Source organism: Pelobates fuscus, chromosome 5 (genome assembly GCF_036172605.1).
Source record: "Pelobates fuscus isolate aPelFus1 chromosome 5, aPelFus1.pri, whole genome shotgun sequence".
Taxonomy (NCBI): domain Eukaryota; kingdom Metazoa; phylum Chordata; class Amphibia; order Anura; family Pelobatidae; genus Pelobates; species Pelobates fuscus.
This window is the reverse complement of record NC_086321.1, coordinates 53630043-53652391: the sequence shown is the minus strand read 5'-3', so window position 1 is coordinate 53652391 and position 22349 is coordinate 53630043. Positions and strand designations below refer to the sequence as shown.

Genomic DNA, 22349 nt, shown 5'->3' with positions numbered 1-22349 from the left:
ATTTGCATTTTACTAATTTATTGCACCGACGCATATTATATACTGTTTTTTAAAGGACAGAAAGGGCTTTAATTTGATGTAACATATATATACACAAATGCTTATTTATTATAAAAAAATACAGAAACATGCAAAAAAAATGAAAAATTTGTTATTTTTTACAGTTTTTGCAATAATAATGTGTGCACAATTAGGGCAGGTTAAGGAAAGTAATTAAAAATAAAATTAATTTAGTTGTTCTGATTTACAGAATATATAATGTGTCTGGGATTTTAAGTTTTTTTTGGTAGTTACAGGTCACAAAGCACAAGGAGTAAAATAAACTTTTAATGTGGAGCGATTTTAGAATTTGGTATGTTTGTCTTTTAAGATTAATAGCCATAAAAGAAAACAAAATGCCACACCACAGGCTATTTACCTAAGGTTGTTTTGACACTTTCTACATAGCCATTTCACCGCCAACCTCTGCTAAATATTGGAGTAAAATGTAGTTTTTTGGGGGGTTTTGGCACACAAACTTATAACAAAGAACTTCTCATGTGTATTTTGTAAAGTTGGTGTGTGCTATTCCTGTACAAAGTTTTATTTTTTATTCAGTTACATCTGCTGAGTAAAATGACACCCCCATTGTTTGGCACCTGTCCTTTTCAGTATTCACAGTCGAATTTTGAGAGACGGATTTAATGAGCCTATGCTTCCATTTGGGGTATTATAGTAGTTTGACTGTTAAAAAAAAAAAACACAAAGGCCTACCATTTGTAAAAGTAGACACTCCAGGGTATCTCATAAGGTGCATATTGTGCCTTAACATGCCCCCATTATTTCACCAATATATGACAAAGTATGCGGTAAAAAATAATTATGTGCATTTTTTACATACGGATTGCATTTTTGCTGGGCATTTTGTATATTTCATATGTGCCACTAAGTTCAAACCCCCCCAAATTATGCTCAGCTAAGTCTTCTGAGTAAAAGGACACCCCCATTGTATGTCTTTGGCACTATTTTGTGAAGCTACAGTGCCATACAGGAGACCTGCCCTTTTCAGTATTCACAGTAGAGTTTTGAGAGACGGATTTAATGAGCCTATGCTTCCATTTGGGGTATTATAACAGTTTGACTGTTCATAAAAACCCCCACAAAGGCCTACCATTTGTAAAAGTAGACACTCCAGGGTATCTCGTAAGGTGCATATTGTGCCTTAGCATGCCCCCATTTTTCCACCAATATGTGCCAAAGTATGACGTAAACTGATTTTGGGCATTTTTTTTTTACATACGGATTGCATTTTTGCTGGGCATTTTGTATATTTCATATGTGCCACTAAGTTCAAAACCCCCAAATAATGCTCAGCTAAGTCTTCTGAGTAAAACGACACCCCCAATGAATGTCTTTGGCACTATTTCGTGAAGCTACAGTGCCATATAGGAGACCAAGCCATATCATATTTTTGAATTTTGACGCTGGGCCTATGTGCAATTTCCAAGCATCTTTGCAGGTTTTAAATTCAAACTACCCCACAAAGGCCTACCATTTCTTAAAGTAGACACCCCAGGGTATTTCAAAAGGCATATTTTGAACCTTAGCGTGGGATCATTTTTCCACTAGCGTGTACCAAGTGTAGTGGTAATAAGCGTTTTTTTTCTGCCTTTTTGACACACAAAGTGAGTTTGCACAGTATATTTTGCAAACCTTATGTGTACCACCACTCTATAATACTTTATATGTTGCTCAGCTATGTCGGCTGAGTACAAAAATACCCCCGTATGTACCTTTGCCAGGTATATGTGGACATCGGAGGGGCACATTTGGGACACAGCCATTCAATTTTTTTTCAAACTTTAAATTTTTACACTGTGCCCATGTCCCATTTTAGAGTATTTTACCAGGCTATATAATCCAAATACCCCATAAAGCCATACCATTTCTTAAAGAAGACATCCCAGGGTATTTCAAAAGGCATATTTTGAACCTTAGCGTAGGATCATTTTTCCACTAGCTTGTACCCGGTGTAGTGGTAATGAGCGTTATTAAATGTATTTTTTAACTTTTTAAAACTTTTTTTACTTTTTAAAACTATTTTTTAAACTTTTGTTTTGCTTATTAATTTTGTTAAAGTTTCCTAAACTTTCGTAAAACTTTTTTTTTTTTACAGATTTAACATTTTTCTAAGCTTTTTTTTACCGTTAACCCCTAACTAGCAATAAGCAGCACTAACAGTAAATTCCCCATTTTCCCATAACTCCCACCCACCCCAGCTAGCAAAATATTTAATTATACAATATTTAAGTTAGTTAATTAAATAAATTTAACCCCTGAGGGTTAAAAAATAAATAAAAGTTAATCGTCAGGGGTTAAAAAAAATTAGATCACAGTATAATACTGTGATCTGTATTTTGATCACTGTAGGCAGTGATCGACTGGCAGGGAAGGGGTTAATTTTTATTTGGACTGGGTAAAGGGTTTTTTTTTATTTTTTTACTTAAACGTTATTAAAACTTTTTTTTAACTTATTTTTTTAACTTTTTAAAGCTTATTTTAAAACTTTTTTAATGTTAACCCCTAGTTAGCGTAACACTAAATCCCCCAATTCCCCACTAACTTCCACCCTCCCCAGCTAGCTAAATTTATAATTTTAAAATATTTAAATTAATTAATAAAATAAATGTAACCCCTGAGGGTTAAAAAAAAAATCAGATCATAGTAAAATGTAATCCCTGCCAATTGATCACTGTAGTCAGTGATCAATTGGCAGGGAAGGGGTTAATTTTTTATTAAAATGGGTAAAAGGAGGTGGGATTTTAATTTAACTTTATTTTTTTCTTCAACAGGGGGCAGGATCACTGATGATCCGTCTCCCTGCACTTCACAGTGAACCCGGAAGTGCAGGGAGGCGGAAGGTGAATATACAGAGCACATGTGCCCGCTCTGACATGCTGTCAGAGCGGGCACATGTGCTGGGACAGCTCAAGTCGGTGCTCCCAGTCTGCCTCTAATACAGAGGGAGACCGGAGCACCATTAACCCCGCGATCGCCGCGCTTGCGGTGATCTGGGGTTAATTTTAACGGGTGACGGACGAGGTCCATCACTCGTCGTTAAGGCAATCCCCTGAGTGACGGACCTCGTCCGTCACTCGTCGGTAAGGGGTTATTACATCAATCTGTCCATACGGTGGCTCGGTATATGCATTACTTGTGTATAATGCTTTAACCCCTTAAGGACTGAGCCAATTGTACATGGTTTGATCAAAACAAACCCTACAATTTGACTATATGTCTCTTCATCCATAATTCACCTCTTTCATATTAAGTGCACCCACACTTATTATATATCATTTTGTTTATGCCAATGTCTTTCTGCAATATCTAGTGACTGTGCTCTTGTTAGGGGGTCATGCTAGGCATGGGGAAGTGAACTAATGTATCCTAGATGGGCAGTGCAAGAAAGAAGGCTGCCGCCCAAGAATGTGGGCTAATGGTGGTGCTGGATTCATTGAGAAGGAGGCAAATATTCTGAAAACAGCAAGATGACACTTAGAAGGTATGTGAAAAAATATATATATTTGGACACTACACAGGACAAAAAACAGTAATACACAGTAAAAGAAAATTAGATAACAGATTCTATTTAAACATTTAATAGTGTAATTTATAATAAAGCTCGGAATTAAGGTCAACATTAAAGTTAAACTTAAAAAAATAAATTTGGGGGCAGGTGTCTTTCTCTTTCATGACTGTAAGGCAGTATATTGGTTATAGGCCTTATGGTATTCAACCAGTAGTGACCTTCATTGCTTTTGTGTGTGCTTTGCAAGCCATACAAGAAAACACGTACTGGAAAACAGTAAGAACAAAAACAAAAAAGTATGAAATATGTGGCAACCCCCATATTAATTAAATTCTAGATATTTTGAATCCAAAACATAACTTACAATAGATTACACACTAACAAATGAGTCGTTCTCAGAAGACTAACCTGAATCATGATTTCTCTTTTTAAATACTTGTAATGCTTCCAAACACGACAAAGCATTGCACAACAATCAGCCCAAAATGCACTGCGTGTGAAAATGGGACTGATTTTTTTTAAACATATGCTTGCACAGAAAGTATTTTTTAAAGTCTTCAAATAGCAGTTGTCACATTTAACAGGACTGTAACAAGAGGACTAACTGGTATGTCAAGTATTTTGAGTGTAATCTTGCGATCAAAGTTACTTGACAGACAGTATTGGATAATTGGAGGAGAAATGGGTGTTGACCCATTCATGATGAGCACCATGCCAGGATAGACACATTTCTGTCCTAAGAGAATAAGTGACTATTGTGGGATGTGTTAAAGGCCCTTATAGTTAAAGGAACACTTCAGACACCATAAACACTACAGCGTGCAGTAGTTGTTATTGTGTCAAGAGTGCCCTCTTCCCTTCTTTGTAAGTAGTCAAACTGCTTAGAACAGTTTGACTTCTTACCTGGGGTCTACTGAGTACCACTCACCTTCTCCTTTACCTCAGCTAGAAAGCCAGGTTAAGCTTGGCAATACAGGTCTTCGCTCATTAGTAGAGCGCGATCTTGGCTTAGCTCAGGAGAGCTAACAGAATATTTTAAGCAGGTTCCTAATTTTTTCCTTTAAAAAATGTTTCTTTTTTTATTTACTTCAGTTTGCAGTATTCTTATACTATTGTTTTTCAGTATTTTCTTTTATTTATTGAAATAGGTAAAACGTTTGGCGAGTGATTAGTTAGGAGGAATATTTGTTTATTAAAATCTTAAAATGTTACTTCAAACAGCATAACCAGTACAGGCCACTGATCTTGGATTTAAAACCTATACTTCACAAGAGACAAAAACAAACACACAACCCCAAACTCTAAAAATCCACTAAAAAAAAAAAAAACCCAACCAAACCAAAAATCAAACAAACTAACAAAAAAAAAACCAACCACAAACATTACACCATACTACAATGTAGTGTATTTAAATTGATACACATATTGAGTCTGGTGGTCTCCATCACATCTCTTATTTTCAAAGCCCAAAAGCAACAAAAAGAGGTGAGATAGGGGTTTGATGAAGAGAAAAAATGTCTGCCCACGTGCAAGATTGTAACTGGCATGAATCTAAAATGAAAACAATCTACAAGTATATGAACAGTCCAAAAGAATAAAAGACAGACTGTCTTTCAGAAGAAGTCATGAAGTCAACAAGTGAAAAATCATTAAAATGATTGAAAAGAAATAAATCAGATAAATAAATCACCACTCTCAATAAGTAACCGGGTTAATTAGACAAAAGCATTGATATAGTATAAGAATATTATTGTTAGTGACAGTTCACATGAAGTAGAATACAGCATCTAAAATGTTGGTAAGTTTTAACCACATACTGCCGTCCACTTGATCCTGTGATCAAGTAAACAAAAGAAAAAAATGGTGTTGCAATTGATAAACACATTAATATACACTTCGTCAGAAGTCTGGTTACTGATGACACATTTAGATGGTTTATTGTACTTGCAGATTTTACAGTGTTCACATTGCTAAATGCCCTTGGTTGATATTAACTAGGTCAGTGAAGGTTCGAGGTGTCTTAGAGGACAGTGTATGAGAAAATCATACAGATCTCTAGATATCCTTGCTGTAATGGATGGAAAAGGGGTAAGTACTTCACTGATGCCATTGCCTTGCTGCAAAATAACCCAATATCTGTAAATGATGTTCCCAACTCTCATCAAAATGTTCAACATATTAGATAAAAAAAATTGATTAATGGTCTGAATGTTCTGATACTGGGCTCAGGCTCTTAAAAAACACACTTCTGAGAACTCTATTGGAGTATCCTTGGGCTTTGAATGATAAACATAATTTATTGGCCTTTTTAGGAAAGGTACTTTCATTCAAGGGATTTCTCTGTGTTCCATGGAGTAAACTATATGTGGCTGTCTTTTTCTGTGATTTCATTTTTCATAGCATAGTTGTGGTTCTACTGTCTTCTGCCAATAATAACCTAAGATCCAAAAACACCAGATCTTGGTTGTCTATCATTGACATCAATGTGAGACCAATATCAATAAAGGTCCATGACCATTTAATAAAACAATGTCACAGATCATGTCCAAAAAGGTAAAATGTTATTGATATATTGAACCATTAGACTTGGAGATTTGTTTAGTTCAGAAGTGCTTTTTATCCGAATTTGGGCCAGTTGGTTGACTGTTAGAATTCCCGAACTCTGATTCAAACAAAATGAAGAAAACAAACAATTTGTGATTCTAAATTTCAAATATGGATCCAAAAAAGATGATTGATGGGTAAAAAAAACTGATTGAAGGCAAAGGGACAGTCACTTAATTTTGATTTAATTCACAGATCAAGTGAGAAGTGAGCAATAGATGGTAAAAAAACGCAACAACATATTTGTATATACTATGTTTAACAACATTTATACCTACATTTCTTTTAGTGCTCCTCTTCTTTTTCCCTCTATTGGTTATTTTCCCTCACTTGATCTGTAAACCAAATAACAGAAGAATGCTCCCATAGGAGCACTGTGAAATATATACAGAATATTTATATTATTTAAATATTTACTGTATGGCCCATTTTCGTGCTTTATTGGTTCGCCTGATTAGTTTACTGAATCAGTTTTCTGTTACAGAAATTCTGCCAAACCGAATCAACATATGGTCGAAATTCCACTGTCACTTTATTTAAAAAAAAATTGGTCTAGCTGAAACAAATTTTCCAGCAGTGCACAAGTCTACACACCATTTGAAAATGTTTTTTTCCCAATGGGAATCAGTTATCAGAGGCATCAGTTATCAGGGATTTTAAGAGAATGATGAGCACTCGAACTGGACTGGGGTTTTAAAGAGTAGTTTTAAAGAGGACAATACGGTAAGCTGTAGCAGAGGTTGGAGCAGTCTGTGGCTTTGGTAAATGGCACATGCCATCCAGTTTCAACATATTTGCATGTTTGGGTTGCATTAGGGCTGCACCAAGCCATCTGATATAGTGCCTATAGCTTCAGGTACTCCTCCAGATATAGTGTCTCCTCTGGTCTTCCAGTGTCTGTATTTGGCCTTTATGTCCTGTTGAACTCGCTAGATCTCCTCAAACTTCTGCTCCACAGTAGCTAGCTTAGAATCCTTGACACTGGTTGTGACCACCAGAAGGTTAATTTGCTTGGTGACACCTTCAATGACTACTCAATTGTGAGAGGCCAGCTGCCTAGAGAGCAATAACCCCATTATGACTTTAATTTCTGCAGTAATCAGCTCACAATCTTCAGGAGGATGATATCTTACCAGTGGCACTGAACTGAAAGTGGCACCTTCACCCAGGTCTGCCGCAAAGTCCTCGGATGAATAAAATGACCCGTCTTCCTGAGGCGCTATATTGGGCCATGTGGCCTAAGGAAGTCACCAATATCTTGGCTGATTAATGTTCACCCTAGGATTTTTTTGTTTTGCAGCCCATGGTGGCGACTGGACAGAGAGAGCTTTCCTCCCTTGTATAGATTGTAATTTTTGCAGTAAATTCCTAGATAATACAGTGGAGCTCAAAAAGCATGCATCTACTAGGGGTCAATTCGATTTTGGAAGGAGAGTACCAAGCTGCTATACATGGTAGATATACCATATATATATATATATATATACCATGTATAGCAGCTTGGTACTCTCCTTCCAAAATCAAAGATGTATATCTTGCCTTGGTGCTACCCGCGTTCAAAATATAAATAAATAAAGTAAGGGGTGTATTTACAGACTTATATTAAGTGGTACGTGGTTTAATGGTATGAAAAAAATTCAGTACATCTGTGCATAAAATCGATGTTTCGACTCGATATAGAGAATGTGCATGTCCAATCCCCTTTACAAATAATCAGTGGGGCAAAGCTAGCAATTGACCCCTAGTAGATGCATGCTTTTTGAGCTCCACTGTATTATCTAGGAATTTACTGCAAAAATTACAATATATATATAGTGTAGATTGAATTAGCCATATTAGTCCAGTAGACAAGATGCCAACATACCAAAAAGTATTGCAGTCTGCAATGATACCTTTTTTATTGGACGAACATAATATTTCAAAACCAAGCTTTCGAGAGTTTTCCTCTCATCCTCAGGTCTGAAAGAGTACACCCCTCACATTTTTGTAAATATTTTATTATATATTTTAATGTGACAACACTGAAGAAATGACACTCTGCTACTAACTTAGTTTATGATTGGGGTGCGAGGATGGATTTTAGTGAGATATTGGTATAATTTTAATTCAAACCCATGGATAATACTTCATCATTTTTATTCTGTATCTCTCTGATAGGATCTTGTCAGAGCGGCCGGCACCCCGGGGTGAGTCTTATTTACTTTATGTTTGCCTATATATATATATATATATATATATATATATATATATGGGTAACTGTACTGATTGCTTTATATTAATTCTGATGAAAGTCCTGGCTAAGGACTGAAACGTTGATCTTTATTTTAATGTATACTGAATAAACTTTGGATTTTATTGAAGACTGTGCATGCAGCCATCTAGGGAGAGTGGATATTTAAAGTGGATACCTCGAGTGGATATTTAAAGCTCTGGTTGGCACCCGGCATCATAAATAGGTATATAGCCAGTGTGCAAGGACTTCCAGCATTATATATATATATATATATATATATATATATATATACATACACATCCATACATACATACACATACACACACTTATTTTTTTCCCACATCCCACAAACACACGTATTATACAACCAATCAGAATTGAATAAACATACAAACCGAATAGGTGGGAACCCATTAATAGAGTGAAAATTACACACCTGCTGCAAAGGTAAAAATAAAAGGAACACTCTGTAATTTTAAGAAAATTATATAGAAAAGAAAAAATATGAACCTTGCGGACCAAGGATAGAAAACTCAAAACATGTGACACTTATTTAAATAAAATATAGTTAAAGACTTTATATTCTTCCTAGTAATACATTTATACTCTTTGAAAGCATTAGCTCTGAGAAAAGGTATTTTCTAAAACAGAATACAGCCTTACTTGAGATATCTCTCTCTCTCTTATAGTTAAGAGGTTAAGATTCACAGTTTTGTATTAAGTGTTTAAGTGTTGTATCCTGATGTGCAGGGCTCATGATTTCAGTGTGCCAACCATAACAGCCAGTACCTAATTATACAAAACATTAAAATAGACTTTAGAGAATGATGCCTAAAAACACTTATTTTCTCTTTAAATTACAATTAAAATTGCAAAATTCTAGATATTAGATAGGACGAGGACATTGGTAAGTCACTGCCATCAGCAAAGCACTTAAAGATGCACATTATTTACTGCCCAGAAAATACAGTTACATAATTTACTTACAAGTGTAAAGAATGACAGGACATATAGTGACACTAAGACTGCATATGCTATTGTTACATTTCTATTATTAGATATGCTATAAAATACTGCTTTTGGGCAGAGCAGCTAAAAGTGACCGTTGCGATATTAACAGAAAATGTCATAACGATAGAATTGTCATTGTGCACAGCCAGCTGATCACTCCCTAATCTTCATCTGCTTAATTTGTCTATAGGCTTCTAAAAGACTATGCTCAAAGCATGGAATCTTTCTAGTGCAATTTGCTTTTACATCAAGGAATGGCCAATGCACTTACACACAAGCATACTGTTTCTGGACTAAGGTTTTCAGCAGGCCTTCTGCAGGACAAATGCAGAGATCATGTCGGACGAGTCACTGGGACTGTAAATTCAAGTATGGGTGGGGAGATTTTTTTTTTTTTTTTAACCACATCATCATATAGTGCTGTACTTTTCATCAAAATGTATCATATTTTCTGTTAAAGTTTTGTGAGTAAAAAAAAAGTCTCAATTGGGTATTTCGCAATTAAATTACTTTTCTAAAAAAAACAAAAAAAAAAAAAAAAAACATCATGCGTAGGTTAGTTCCAGAAATAGTTCTACAACATAAACAGCTGTCACTAAGCTAATTCTGTAGCTATCGTTAATAGAATGTAAAATGAAACATGCGTCACATGAACATGGGCCAAAGCATTGAACTGTTTACATTTTTTATATAAAAGTGACCAAACATTAGACCCACATATGCCTAAAATGCTTTTGTCAGCATTAAGAGTGGTAAAGAATCATGGGAGTTGTAGTTCAAGCGTTCAGTAGGCACAATTTTTTTTCTTTTAATAGACACAGGGTTTGCAGTTCTTTACAGATTAGGGACTGGCATGCTTTCTATGTGAACCATGCTGCATATGTTATTTAGAGATAGGAATATTCCTGCGGAGGAATGGGTTGAGTAATCACCAAAAACACACACACACACAAAAAAACACACACACAAAATGTAGGAAGGTAAAAAGAAGCAGAGACACAGTAGTTGGTTGCTTAAAGGACCACTATAGTCACCCAGACCACTTCATCTCACTGAAGTGGTCTGGGTGCCAGGTCCCCCAGGTTTTAACCCTGTAGCTGTTAACATAGCAGTTTCAGAGAAACTGCTATGTTAACACTAGGGTAATCCAGCCTCTAGTGGCTGTATTCCTGAAAAAAAAAAAGAAAAAAAAAAAAAAAAATCAAATCGCATTGAGCACGCAGAACTACCATAGGAAAGCATTGAGTAATGCTTTCCTATAGGCAGTTTAAATGTGCGCAGCTCTGGCCGCACATTTGGCCCCACTCAGGAGCTGACGTTGGCGGGGGGGGAGGTCAACCGGCGCTGGATTAAGGTAAGTGGCTGAAGGGGCTTTAACTTAGCCATTCTCCAGACCTTAATCCCATAGAAAATTTGTGGAGGGAACTGAAGGTTCGAGTCGGCAAATGTCAGCCTCGAAACCTTAATGACTTGGAGAGGATTTGCAAAGAGGAGTGGGAGAAAAAATCCCTCCTGAGATGTGTGCAAATGTGTGGCCAACTACAAGAAATATCTGACCTCTGATTGCCAACAAGGGTTTTGCCACCAAGTACTAAGTCGAAGGGGTCAAATACTTATTTCACTCATTGATATGCAAATCAATTTATAACTTTTTTGACATGCGTTTTTCTGGATTTTTTATTGTTTACTGTCTCTCGCTGTTAAAATACACATACGATTAAAATTATAGAGTGATCATTTATTTGTCAGTGGGCAAACGTTCAAAATCAGCAGGGGATCAAATACTTTTTTCCCCTCACTGTAGCTATGTAAATGCTAATGATATAATAGAGAAAATTTATAACAAACTTACCGTAATTTTCTTTTCCTGGCTATTTCTCATGGCAGCATGACTTATGGGTAGCTCCTCCCTTAGCAGTCACAGGACATGAATTAATTAGATTAATTAGACTGATGGGTATAAATAGTCCCTCCTCCACTTACACCTCAGTCCAATTATAAAGCTGAAATTAAAAGAATGGGCGGGAACCCTGATGCTGCAATGAGAAATTGCCAGGAAAAGAAAATTACGGTAAGTTTGTTATACATTTTCTCTATTCCTGGCTAATCATGGCAGCATCACTTATGGGTAATACCCAAGCTCACAGATTATAGGGTGGGAATAATAAACCGAGAAAATACACTGAACAGACTCTTATGCTGCAAAGGAATTTAATATCAACGGGATAAAGAAACCGTAGACAGGACACTCTTCCCTAGTTTGTAGTGTTTCATGAACGTCATCGGGGAAGACCAGGTGGCTGCCCTGCAAATATCATCGTATGGAACCTCTGCCCAATTAGCCCATGAAGTCGACAATGCTCTGGTAGAATGAGTTTTTATCTTCAGTGGAGGAGATCGATCTTTATCGATATATGCTTTCCTGATCACTAGCGCAATCCAATGTTTCAACGTAGACAAAGAGGCTGCCTCACCTCTCCTGGCCCCTGAAGGTAAAATGAAGAGTTGGTCAGTTTTTCTTTAAGACTCAGAACGCTTAAGGTACATAGACAGGCAGTTCATGACATCCAAACGTTGCCACCTGATCTCCTCTTGCGAAGAAGGATTGGGGTAGAAAGCTGGAAGGACCACTTCTTGAGAGAGATGAAACTGAGAGACCACTTTAGGAAGAAATTAAGGTTTAGGTTTCAGGCACACCCTATCATGATAGAATCGTAGACAAGAAGATAAGGTAGAAAATGCTTTAATCTCCGAAATTCTCCTAGCGGAAGTAATTGCCACCAAAAACAACGTTTTGTACGTCAGGAGGGTAGCATCCAAACTCTCAAGAGGAATGAACAGACCCTCAGTCAGGTAGTTAAGAACTAGCGGAAGGTCCCAAGGAGGGGTAGCAGATCTGGCAGGAGGTCTCAACTTGAAAGCTGCCTTGAAGAACATGGAGATCAACGGATCTGAAGACCATGAGATGTTGCACAAAGCCGAAAGAGCCGAAGACTGAACTTTAAGAGTGCTGAGACTAAGGCCCTTATCCAGACCTTCTTGTAGGAACTCCAAGATCTCAGTGTTGTGAGGATGCAGGAAGTCAATATTTTTGGCCAAAGCCCATTCCTGAAACACATCCCAGATCCTATGGTAGCATGAGGAAGTAGAAGCTTTCCTTGATTGCAAGAAGGTATTGACCACTGCTTCTGAGAGACCTAATCGTTGAAGTCTTTCTTTTTCAAGACCCATACCCCAATTTGAGGCGTTCCGGATGAGGATGGAATATTGGGCCCTGCGTTAGCAGATCCTCCATAACAGGAAGAGGCCAAGGCTGTTCCTGGCTCATCATAGACAATAGGGGGAACCACGGCCTCCAAGGCCAAATCTGAATTATGGCAATAATCTTCTTTCCTTCCGACTAAACTTTCCTCAGGAACCTGGGTATCATGGATAGGGGAGGGAATGCATACCCCAGATCGAACGACCAAGGAAGAGAGAAAGCATCCTGGCCCAATGCCTGACTTTCCGGGTGGAGGGAGTAGTAATTCTCCACCTGACTATTCCGGAATGATGCCATCAGGTCGATCTGGGGCATGCCCCACCGATGGGCAATCCATGCAAAGACTGACTGGTGAAGTTTCCATTCTCCTGGAAGAATTTCTGTTCTGCTGAGAAAGTTCGCCGTCACGTTCTCCGAACCTGGAAGATAGATTGCCTTCAGTCCTTGGAGATAGGTCATGGCCATCGTCATTAAAGGAGCTAGTTCCTTCAAGAGCAGTCTGCTTCTCGTGCCTCCCTGGTTGTTTACATATGAAGCAACCGCTCGGTTGTCCGTTTTGATCAACACGCAGGAATCTCTGATCCTTGGTAGGAATACCAAGACAGCCTTGGAAATAACTCTCAGTTCTCTTAGATTTGAGTGTAGCTGACTCTCTTCTCGGGTCCACTTCCCCTGAGTCCACGAGGAATTGAAGTGGGCACCCCATCCAGAAGAACGGGCATCTGTTGTAATAATGTTCCATGGAGGCTCTTCCAACGGGAAGCCTTTTGCTAAATTCTTCCTGCTCTAACACCAGTTCAACTCTTTCCTCACTGGCAGGGGCAGAGATATCTTCTGTTCCCAATCTGTTTCCCCTCTGTTGAACTGGAGAAGGAAGCAACTCTGGACAGGGCGAAACTTCCATTGGTCCCACTTTACTAAACCTATCGTAGATGTTAAAGAACCCAGGAGACTCATGACTTCCCTTGCCTAGGCCATTTCGAGACCTTGAAGCTTCTCGATTTTGTTTCTGATCTTTACGACCCTTTCCGGAGACAGGAACACACGGGCAGAGATGGTGTTTATTACTGCTCCGAGAAACATGATAGTCTGAGACGGAATTAGGGAGCTTTTCTCTATGTTCAGAATCCACCCGTGGTCTTGAAGAATATTCATTGCCACCAATGTATGATGAGCCACTATCCTCCATGATGGACCTATGATGAGGATGTCGTCCAAGTAATGGAAGATCTCGATACCCCTCATCCTTATGATGGCAATCAAAGAGACAAGGACCTTTGAAAATGTTCTCGGCGCCAAGCTGAGGCCAAACGGTAGTCCTCGGAACTGAAAGTGTCTTCCTAAAGCCCAGAACCAAAGGAACTGCATATGATTGTGGTTTATAGGGATTTGGTAGTAGGCATCCCTTAAGTCTATTGAGGTCATCCAATCTCCCTTTTTGACACTTTTTTAGGATGGTCTGTAAGGATTCCATTTTGAAAGTATTCACATCGAGCATGGAGTTCACTCCTTTCAAGTTCAGGATGAGACGCCACTTCCCATGAGGTTTTGGAGCCAAAAACACTGTGGAATAAATCCCCCGGAAGCATTCGTGTTTTGGGACTTCCTCTAACACCTTCTGTTCCAGAAGAGTGGAAATGCAGGTCCTCATGGCCCTTCGTTTGACACCTGCCGACACCCTTGATTTTTTGAAGAGAGCAGTTCTTGGGCGAGAAGAAAATTCCATCCTGTAACCCTCTTTTATGATGGATGTGACCCACACGTCTGTGATATTTGCGGCCCACACCGGGTAAAAGAACTTCAGTCTTCCTCTCACCGTTCCCGGATGGGCCTAAATTCCCGGAGGTTCTGGCACCTCTGCCTCTGGAAGCCTTATTGGATGAAGAGTGAGAGTAAGATTTCCACGAAGAATTTCTGGAATACTCCCTTCCGGGTTTGTAGCTTCTGCTGTCCCGAAAGGACCGATCTTTGAATCGCTTAGTCTTCCAGGAGGAGGAAAAGCTCTTTCTGCTCACTTGTGGTAAAAATGCTTTTTTCCCATCAGCAGCTTTTTGAATAGCATCTTCCAGAATCTTACCAAACAGGAGATCCCCCCTGGAATGGAAGACCACACAAGGACGCCTTAGGGGCATAGTCCACCCCCCCCTCCCAGGAATTAAGCCATAAAGCCCTTCTGGAGGCCACGGACAGGGCCATACTTTTGGCAATCATGCGAGTGATGTCCAGGGAGGCCTCCGAACAAAATTCTGTGGCAAGGCTCAAGTCCTTGAGACTCTCCAAGAGATGTTCTCTACGGACACCTTGACCAATGTCCTCCTCCAAATTAGCGAGCCATACTCTTAAGGCCCTGGAGAGAGTGGTCAGCGCTACTGCCGGATGAAGGGCAGAGCCCAGTGCCAAGTAGGCTTTAATCAAATCTCCATCCATACGCTTTTCCATAGGCTCCCTGAGGTATGCCAAGGAGTCAATAGGAAGTGTAGTCTTCTTAGCCATATGGATCACTGTAGCATCAACCTTATGAACCAAATTCCATAGGCAGCAGTCCATGGCAGAATAAGGATAAATGCTCATGAATTTATTTCTCAAGGTGGATTTCCTTTCTGGTTTATTCCATTCTTGAAGGATCATGTCCCTAATTGAGGAATGTACCGGGAAAGTTGGTCTATTAGGTTTTAAGTCCTCAAAAAACCTGTCAGCCTCTCTCAATTCAGATTTTTCTTCCGTGAGACTAAGAGTGTCTCTGAGGAGGGTAATAAGTCTATCGATAAACTTTGAGTCAAGAGACCTGGAGGCATATTCAACTTCCTCCTCCCCATCATCCGAGACCTCCCACAGGTCAGGGTCTTCTCCAGAGCTGGAAGACTGAGGTTCCGCTCTGCGTCTCTTACTCGGACCACCAGACCCCGTGGTAGACTTAAAGCCCTCAGCAATAGCTTGGGAAATCCAAAGTTTAAGGTCATCATGCGGGGAACCCCTACTGGGGACATTAGCTACTTCCGACAAGCATTCCCTGCAAAGGTTCCTTCCATGCGGAGCCGGTGATGAACAATTAATGCATTTATTAGTCTTTTCCCTTTATTTTCTTGCTGGAGAATCCAATTGTTTGCTGGGGCTGAAATAAAGCCATATATAACATATATTACAGGCTCAGTATGGCACTCTTTTTAACAACCCCCCTATTAAAAATAAATGGCTCACCTATGTTTTCTAGAGAGGGATCTAGCAGAGGCAGAGGGAGAATCCATACTCTAAAGAGGAATAAAGGAAAATTCAAAACACAATTCCAATAAGAAATCAGAGGCAAACTGGCAAGCAAAACCAAACCCCCAGTAAAAAAACATAGAAACAGGCAATCCTACCTTATGATGACAGGAAACACTCCAGGCAGCCAAGAAACAACAGCACAGGAGGAACGGCAAAGAACTCAGGCCAAAATCCAGACGCCCTGAACAGCTGACACAGCGCACAGGTAAGTGTCAGCATCACCCAGTTTAAATATAGCCGCGTCCTGTCCGCGCATGCGCAGAACACTGGAACGCATGCCATGCGTTCCAAACCTCGCGGCCGGCGCAAGGTACTTCCGGTTTCGCCAGATCCGACCGCATCAACAAACAGACGGCTGGAACGCATACCGCGTTCCAGCTAACAACGCTGGTCCCCAAGAACAGCCAACAAAGTCAGCGCACTGCCCCCACAGGCACAGCCACTCCCAGCAAGCACCCAGAAGACACCGCAGGGAAGATTGACAGGAAACACTCCAAGAGCAGACAACCAAACACCACCGGTATTTACATAGCCATCCCTCAGGACGACCCCCTGCAGTATGCAGTGCCATAAAGGTAAGGGGGGATTATAGACCCCAATTACTAGGGGCACTCCAATAACTAGGGGAATTTTTAAGGATAACCAACCCCAAGATAATTAGGAACAGTGTCTCCCTCAGAACACCTGACATTTATCCCACGCTGCAGTTCAGTACTTACGCTGAACCTGACCCAGTTAGTCCTGCTCATGCAGGCTGTTTACTGGGTCCTTCAAATGAAGAGAGGCTGAACTTCATTTGGAACGAACCCACGACAAACGCAGGAAGTTGCCCATAAAACAAGATGTTAAAAGTCCTGTAGAACTTGCTAAGGACAGGAAAAAAGACTGAGGTGTAAGGGGAGGAGGGACTCTTTATACCCATCAGTCTAATTAATTAATCTAATTAATTCCTGTCCTGTGACTGCTAAGGGAGGAGCTACCCATAAGTGATGCTGCCATGATTAGCCAGGAATAATAATTTTATTACTAAAGACACTGGCTACTTTGTTTAGCAGACATTATCCTTTTTTCCCCCTTTTTATTTTTTACATTTTGTAGTGTCCGGCTAGCACCATATTGCTTATCCTCTCTCGTCAGCAAACAGCATTCGGCTTAGCGAATGACAGCTTTAGTAAGGGTCCGGCATCAGATAGCATATTTGAAAAGGCACAAATTTCTGCCTTTTTTCATGGGCTCCCTCATTTGCTCCCTGTAAATAAATTACTACGACTGTGAGTAGGAGCCCCTGCCAGCAGTAAACCTCCACTGGTGTCATTCTTTTCATTTAGACTGTTTTATTTTATCTAACATTTTGTCTAAATTAAATACTGAAATGCACCATGCCATGGCGTGGTAATACGAAAAGATTTTAGGGAAAGGATGAGATGCAGTCCGTTTTTAATCTCAAAGCTCTAGTCCTAGATGGTCTGAATGCTGATATTGATCTTTTTAGTTTTTTTTTGTAATCACTGGTTTTATTGCTTTTAAGTTGTGTCACTGTTTAATGAATATGTCACTTTATTCATACTTTTCCTCCCAATATGGCCACCATATGGCACCACATGACTTTGAGGCTCCTATCCCACTGCTCTGCCTCCCATACACCTCTATCAGCTCTCATTTCCTTTCCTAAGATGGCCGCTTCATAAGTACATTGTTATCTTCCCTTCACAATATTACTGCCGCGTGCCACTATGGGGCTATATTTGCCCCGATTACATAGCCCTGTTTTGCCCTACACTTGCACCCGGCCCCCACCTCTCACTAGGAGATCACAGATTTGTGTAGTTTAATCTACAAATATATCGGGATCATTCGGAAACTATATTCCCTAGCATGCCCTGTGCCCTCTAATGCCGCGATTTTTACTCTCTTCAAAATTTTCAACACAGTACTCTCACTTACTACCCTAGTTTTCCATTTTATACTATAGAGATGTGATTACCATACTGATAACTCTACTTATAATGTATTTAATTGTGTTTTTTTCATTTAAATTCATAGTCACATGATCAAAATTGTGGTCATGTGACTGGTGGCATAATTTTGGTAAGCCTATATATATACCCAGTGATGTCAGGCAACTGGTTTTATCCACTTGAAAGAGCCCTAAAGGGAGAAAAGCGTTGTGGTTTTACTTCTGTTCTTCATAAAGTATTTTTGGCTACCAAACTACTTGTTTTAGAATTGCAAAATTTCTTTTACATTCTTACCTGACATCTGGACCTATCTTTTGTACCCTCTGTGGACCATCAACTAAAAAATCCTAGGTGGGGATTGTACCACCCAGGCTTGAAACATTGCCCTGCTCATTTAAATGTAAGTATATTTCATTTTATGTATATTATACTTACCTATATTGAGAGCACTATTGGCTGCCTTTGTCATTTCATATGATCTACCTCACCGCTATGCATACCATTGACTCACCATTTACCATACCCAGAGGGATATCCTGCAAGTGGGGAATAAAAACCACTGCATGCTGTTTTACTAGAGCTGGTTATAGCTCTACCCTATGTGAGTAGACATCTGTTTTAAGTGTTGTTTGTCTGACTTCCTACTACCCTATTGTACTATTGGTTTGCCTTGTTCTGAGTTTCCTTTCATATGCTGCTATCAAGCAAGTCTAGCCAGTTAGCACCTTACAAGAACTAGAAGATGATTTGCCTTACTATTTGGTATTTTCTATATACTTTTTACATTTTTATGGCCTTTTTTATATGTGTATATGTTATGGTGTTTTGCATATACACCTTTGTCTTTTATAGTACTACAAATGTTTGTTACAATTCTTGGCGCTACCTGTATTTGTGCTTTACTTGTCTCCATTTCATTTATGCTTTAACAATGTAGAGAAAGGGGGAGAGTATACATTTTTCTCTCTCTTTTTTCCTTTATTAAGATTTATCAGTGTTCGCTTCTGTAACGTTCACTAGGGAACCGTAAAATGCAGACAGGACAGAGTAGAGAGAATTGCAATACAGATCCTTAGAATGGTCGGGTTATCCAAAAAGGGAGTCAAAACACAAGCCGAGGTCAAGGGAAACAGAGAGACGGAATAACGAGAAACAAAGCCAAATATTAGTAACCAGGAAATCGAAATAACAAGTGCAACACTGAATGGTAAACCAAAGACCACAACAGGGCACTGAGGCAAGGGAGAGGTTAGTTTATATACACACAGTGTGTGTCTGATTGGCTAACCTCCAATTAGTGTTAACCACAACACGTGGGAGGAGTTTCTTCCCTTCCTTGTGGTCTCTGAGGTCATCAGTGTGTGCCGGGTCACATGACCGGGTACAGCACACATAAGGAAGCTTCTCTGGAGTGTGCAGCGTCAGACACACTGCCTGTCTGGAGACAGGGACCAGATGACGCCGCTCGCTGTGATGAGATAAGCAAGGTCGCCACGAGCGGCGCAGGGGCAGGGGACCTGACAGCTTCAGGAAGGGGTTCTTATACTCCAAGGGTTCGAATATATATATTTAGTTGACATGAAATTTTATTTTTGTTTCCTCTTGAAGTATTGCTGATGTTGTCCCATGTATATTAGTCCCTTGATTGTCAATAAGAATTTGTTTTGTGTGAATATTATTACTCTTATGGCAAAATGGGGGAGGGAAACTATGCTTGCTGAAACCCAGGTATTCAATTGATCTTTGCGTGTGTTGGTATTTTCCTAACTCTCTTCATATAAAAGTACTGCATTTTTAAAACATTCTTACATACTCTACATAACTAGTTCTATAATATATAACTTTGATTTAGGCTTGCTTGCTAGGTTGACCTCTCCGTACTTGGACAATGAATTTCTATCAATAAATCTTTACGTACATATTCTAAGGTAGGTATTTACTCTGCATGCTTAAATTAGACAGGGTTTTCTTGGGTTTTGTTATTTTGGTCCTGGGTATGAACACAAATTACCTATTGTCAGGGCTGCCATCAGAAATTGTGGGGCCCCTAACACAGCTCAAGGTCTGGGCCCCCGTGTGCCCGCCTCCAAGCCTCGCCCACAGGAACACACACACACCCAGACACAAAAGGACACAGACACAGAAAGATACACACATACTGACACACATAGATAGATACAGATACACACACACTGATATACAGACACACACTGACGTACAGACATACTGACAGACATAATGGCAGACACACACACACATACATACTGACATACATACATACATACACACACAGACATACATAATGACATACATACACACACTGATATACATACACACACACAGACACACCTCATTTATCAGCCACCCTCCTCTTACCTTTAAGTTGCAGGAGGGTGGCTGGGGATGATGGGAGCGAGCGGATGCCTCTCCTCTCCTTTTTCCTCTGCTCTCCCTCCGCTCTCCTCCCGCGCGCAGTAAGCTGGGAGGAAGTGACCGGCCGTCACTTCCTCCCAGCAGCACTTGCGGTGTAGCCGCAATTTTTTTTTTAAAGGGGCCCGGTCGTGCAATTACCTGGCCGCAGCACTGACCGGGCCCCTGAAGATATAGGGCCCATCGGATGGCCCTAAATGCTTAGGCCACCTGATGGGCCCTGGTGCAGATGCACCTGCAGCAGTTTTGACACTCCACGTGGGGCCCGGGTGGCCGAGCCCCCCAGGGCCGCCGGGCCCGTGACAGCCATTATGGTTGTCACCCCCTGATGGCGGCCCTGCTTATAGTTATGATGAGAGGGTAACAAATTTAAATCTTTTTAGTTTAGAAAAAGACTGCCTCAGAAATGATATGATAGCATTATATAAATATATTCAGGGCCAATACCAAACATTATCTGGAAAGCTATTCATAAACAGTTTATACAAGGTCACACATTTAGACTGGAAGAAAAAAAGGTTTAGTCTAAGGCAGGGGTAGGCAACCTTTTAGCAGCACTGTGCCGATATAGGATTGTGATGTCCCGTAGCGTGCCGGTCCTATTTTTTTTTCAATTGAGGTGTGTATGCTGCCGTATTCTGCTTGTGTTATTTGTACTGTAATTGCTTTGGATCGTTTTATTTGTGCATTATATTGTATATATTATATTGTATATGTTCATTAGTAGTTTGTGGTATCGTGTATGATACATATGAATGTGGGCTGTGTATGGGGGCTGCTTGTGGAATTGTGTGTGGATGCATATGTCACATTGTGTGTTTAGTAATGTGGGGCTGTTTGGGGTATTGCATGTGAGAGGCTGCATGTGGGGTTGCAAATTGGAAGCACTTCAAACTGTTTTATTTTTGCCTTCTTTTGGATCAACAGCAAAAACAGGTGTGAGGAAGGCTGAATTTGATGGATGCAAGTCTCTTTTCAGCCTATATAACTTTATATATAGTTAAGTATCTGATACCTTTTATGCAAACCAACAAACTGGCTTTAATAGTTTCATCATTAAGTGCACAACAGAAAGTTTCTTCTTAGGCATCTTTGCCTTAGATTAATGGTCCCACAAGGCCAACTCCCATCCTTAAACTCTGAGGTACTTTAACCCATCGCCCCAATCCATAGCTCACTATTGGTATAGTCAGGACCTCACGCAAAATCTTTCTTGAAATATGGTAATTCTCACAGAGATGCCAACACACTGCCACATTGTTTCATGGCCTTGAAGCCCCTAGTCCCATACTTATTGATAGTGCTTCTGTCGCTGGCTTGCAACTAGTAGGGCCTCACTTATCACCCACTAGATAATATAATTTTGCCACTTGGCACTAGTCAGCGTGTCGTTCTCAATTACTTAGCATATCTAATCTGTCCAGGGTGATGTCCTCTCTCTACCCAGTACTTTGGCCAGACAGAGAATCAGTGAGCCATAGTTCCATTAGGTCACGGACAATTCCAAGAATCATGGCAAAATTAAGATGCTGGAATATTGCATATCAATTACGGCATGGAAAGCAGAATTTTTCTGTCTCTTGAGATCCCAACCAGACGAGGGCCTAGTGATGAATGAAGCACCCAACACAGTCTGGAAGAATTATGTGCCATGATTTCCCCTGTAGCAACATCTATAAATTCAATAAACAATAGACCTGAAACTTTGGAATCTGCAAGCTTAGATGGCTCATCAACAGCTTCAGCTACTACTCGATCTATTCATCCTTCATTCAGTGTTCATTTATAGCCACCTGGTTACTCCTGCTCACCTAGTCCAATCAGCCATTAAGAAAGATATCGTAGAAGGGAAAGATTTAGTTTTGATCTTTATTGCATTCGAAGACATTATTGGCAATACATCATATATGTATGGGGATTTGTCAGTCATCCTTAAAGCAGTCCTTAGGCTGGAAAAATAATGTCTATGCCAGAGTTTGTTCTGGCTTTCAGCCTCTTTAGAGATGTAATTTGCTCCAA

The 22349-nt window shown here is 39.9% G+C and overlaps 1 protein-coding gene across 3 annotated transcripts in view; it reads right to left on the bottom strand.

Annotated features, from left to right (window-relative positions):
• Nucleotides 1-22122, bottom strand: part of SLC14A1 (solute carrier family 14 member 1 (Kidd blood group)) — a 51435-nt gene extending 29313 nt beyond the window's left edge. The window contains exon 1 of one of the 3 annotated variants that reach the window (XM_063456794.1): nt 22028-22122. In XM_063456794.1, the coding sequence (XP_063312864.1) occupies nt 22028-22063 (36 nt within the window). In that variant the 5' untranslated portion in view covers nt 22064-22122. Of the gene's footprint in view, nt 1-9687; nt 9771-22027 lie in introns of those variants that run through there. The other 2 variants (XM_063456796.1, XM_063456795.1) reach the window with 2 other exon arrangements.
• Nucleotides 22123-22349: the final 227 nt, after the last annotated feature.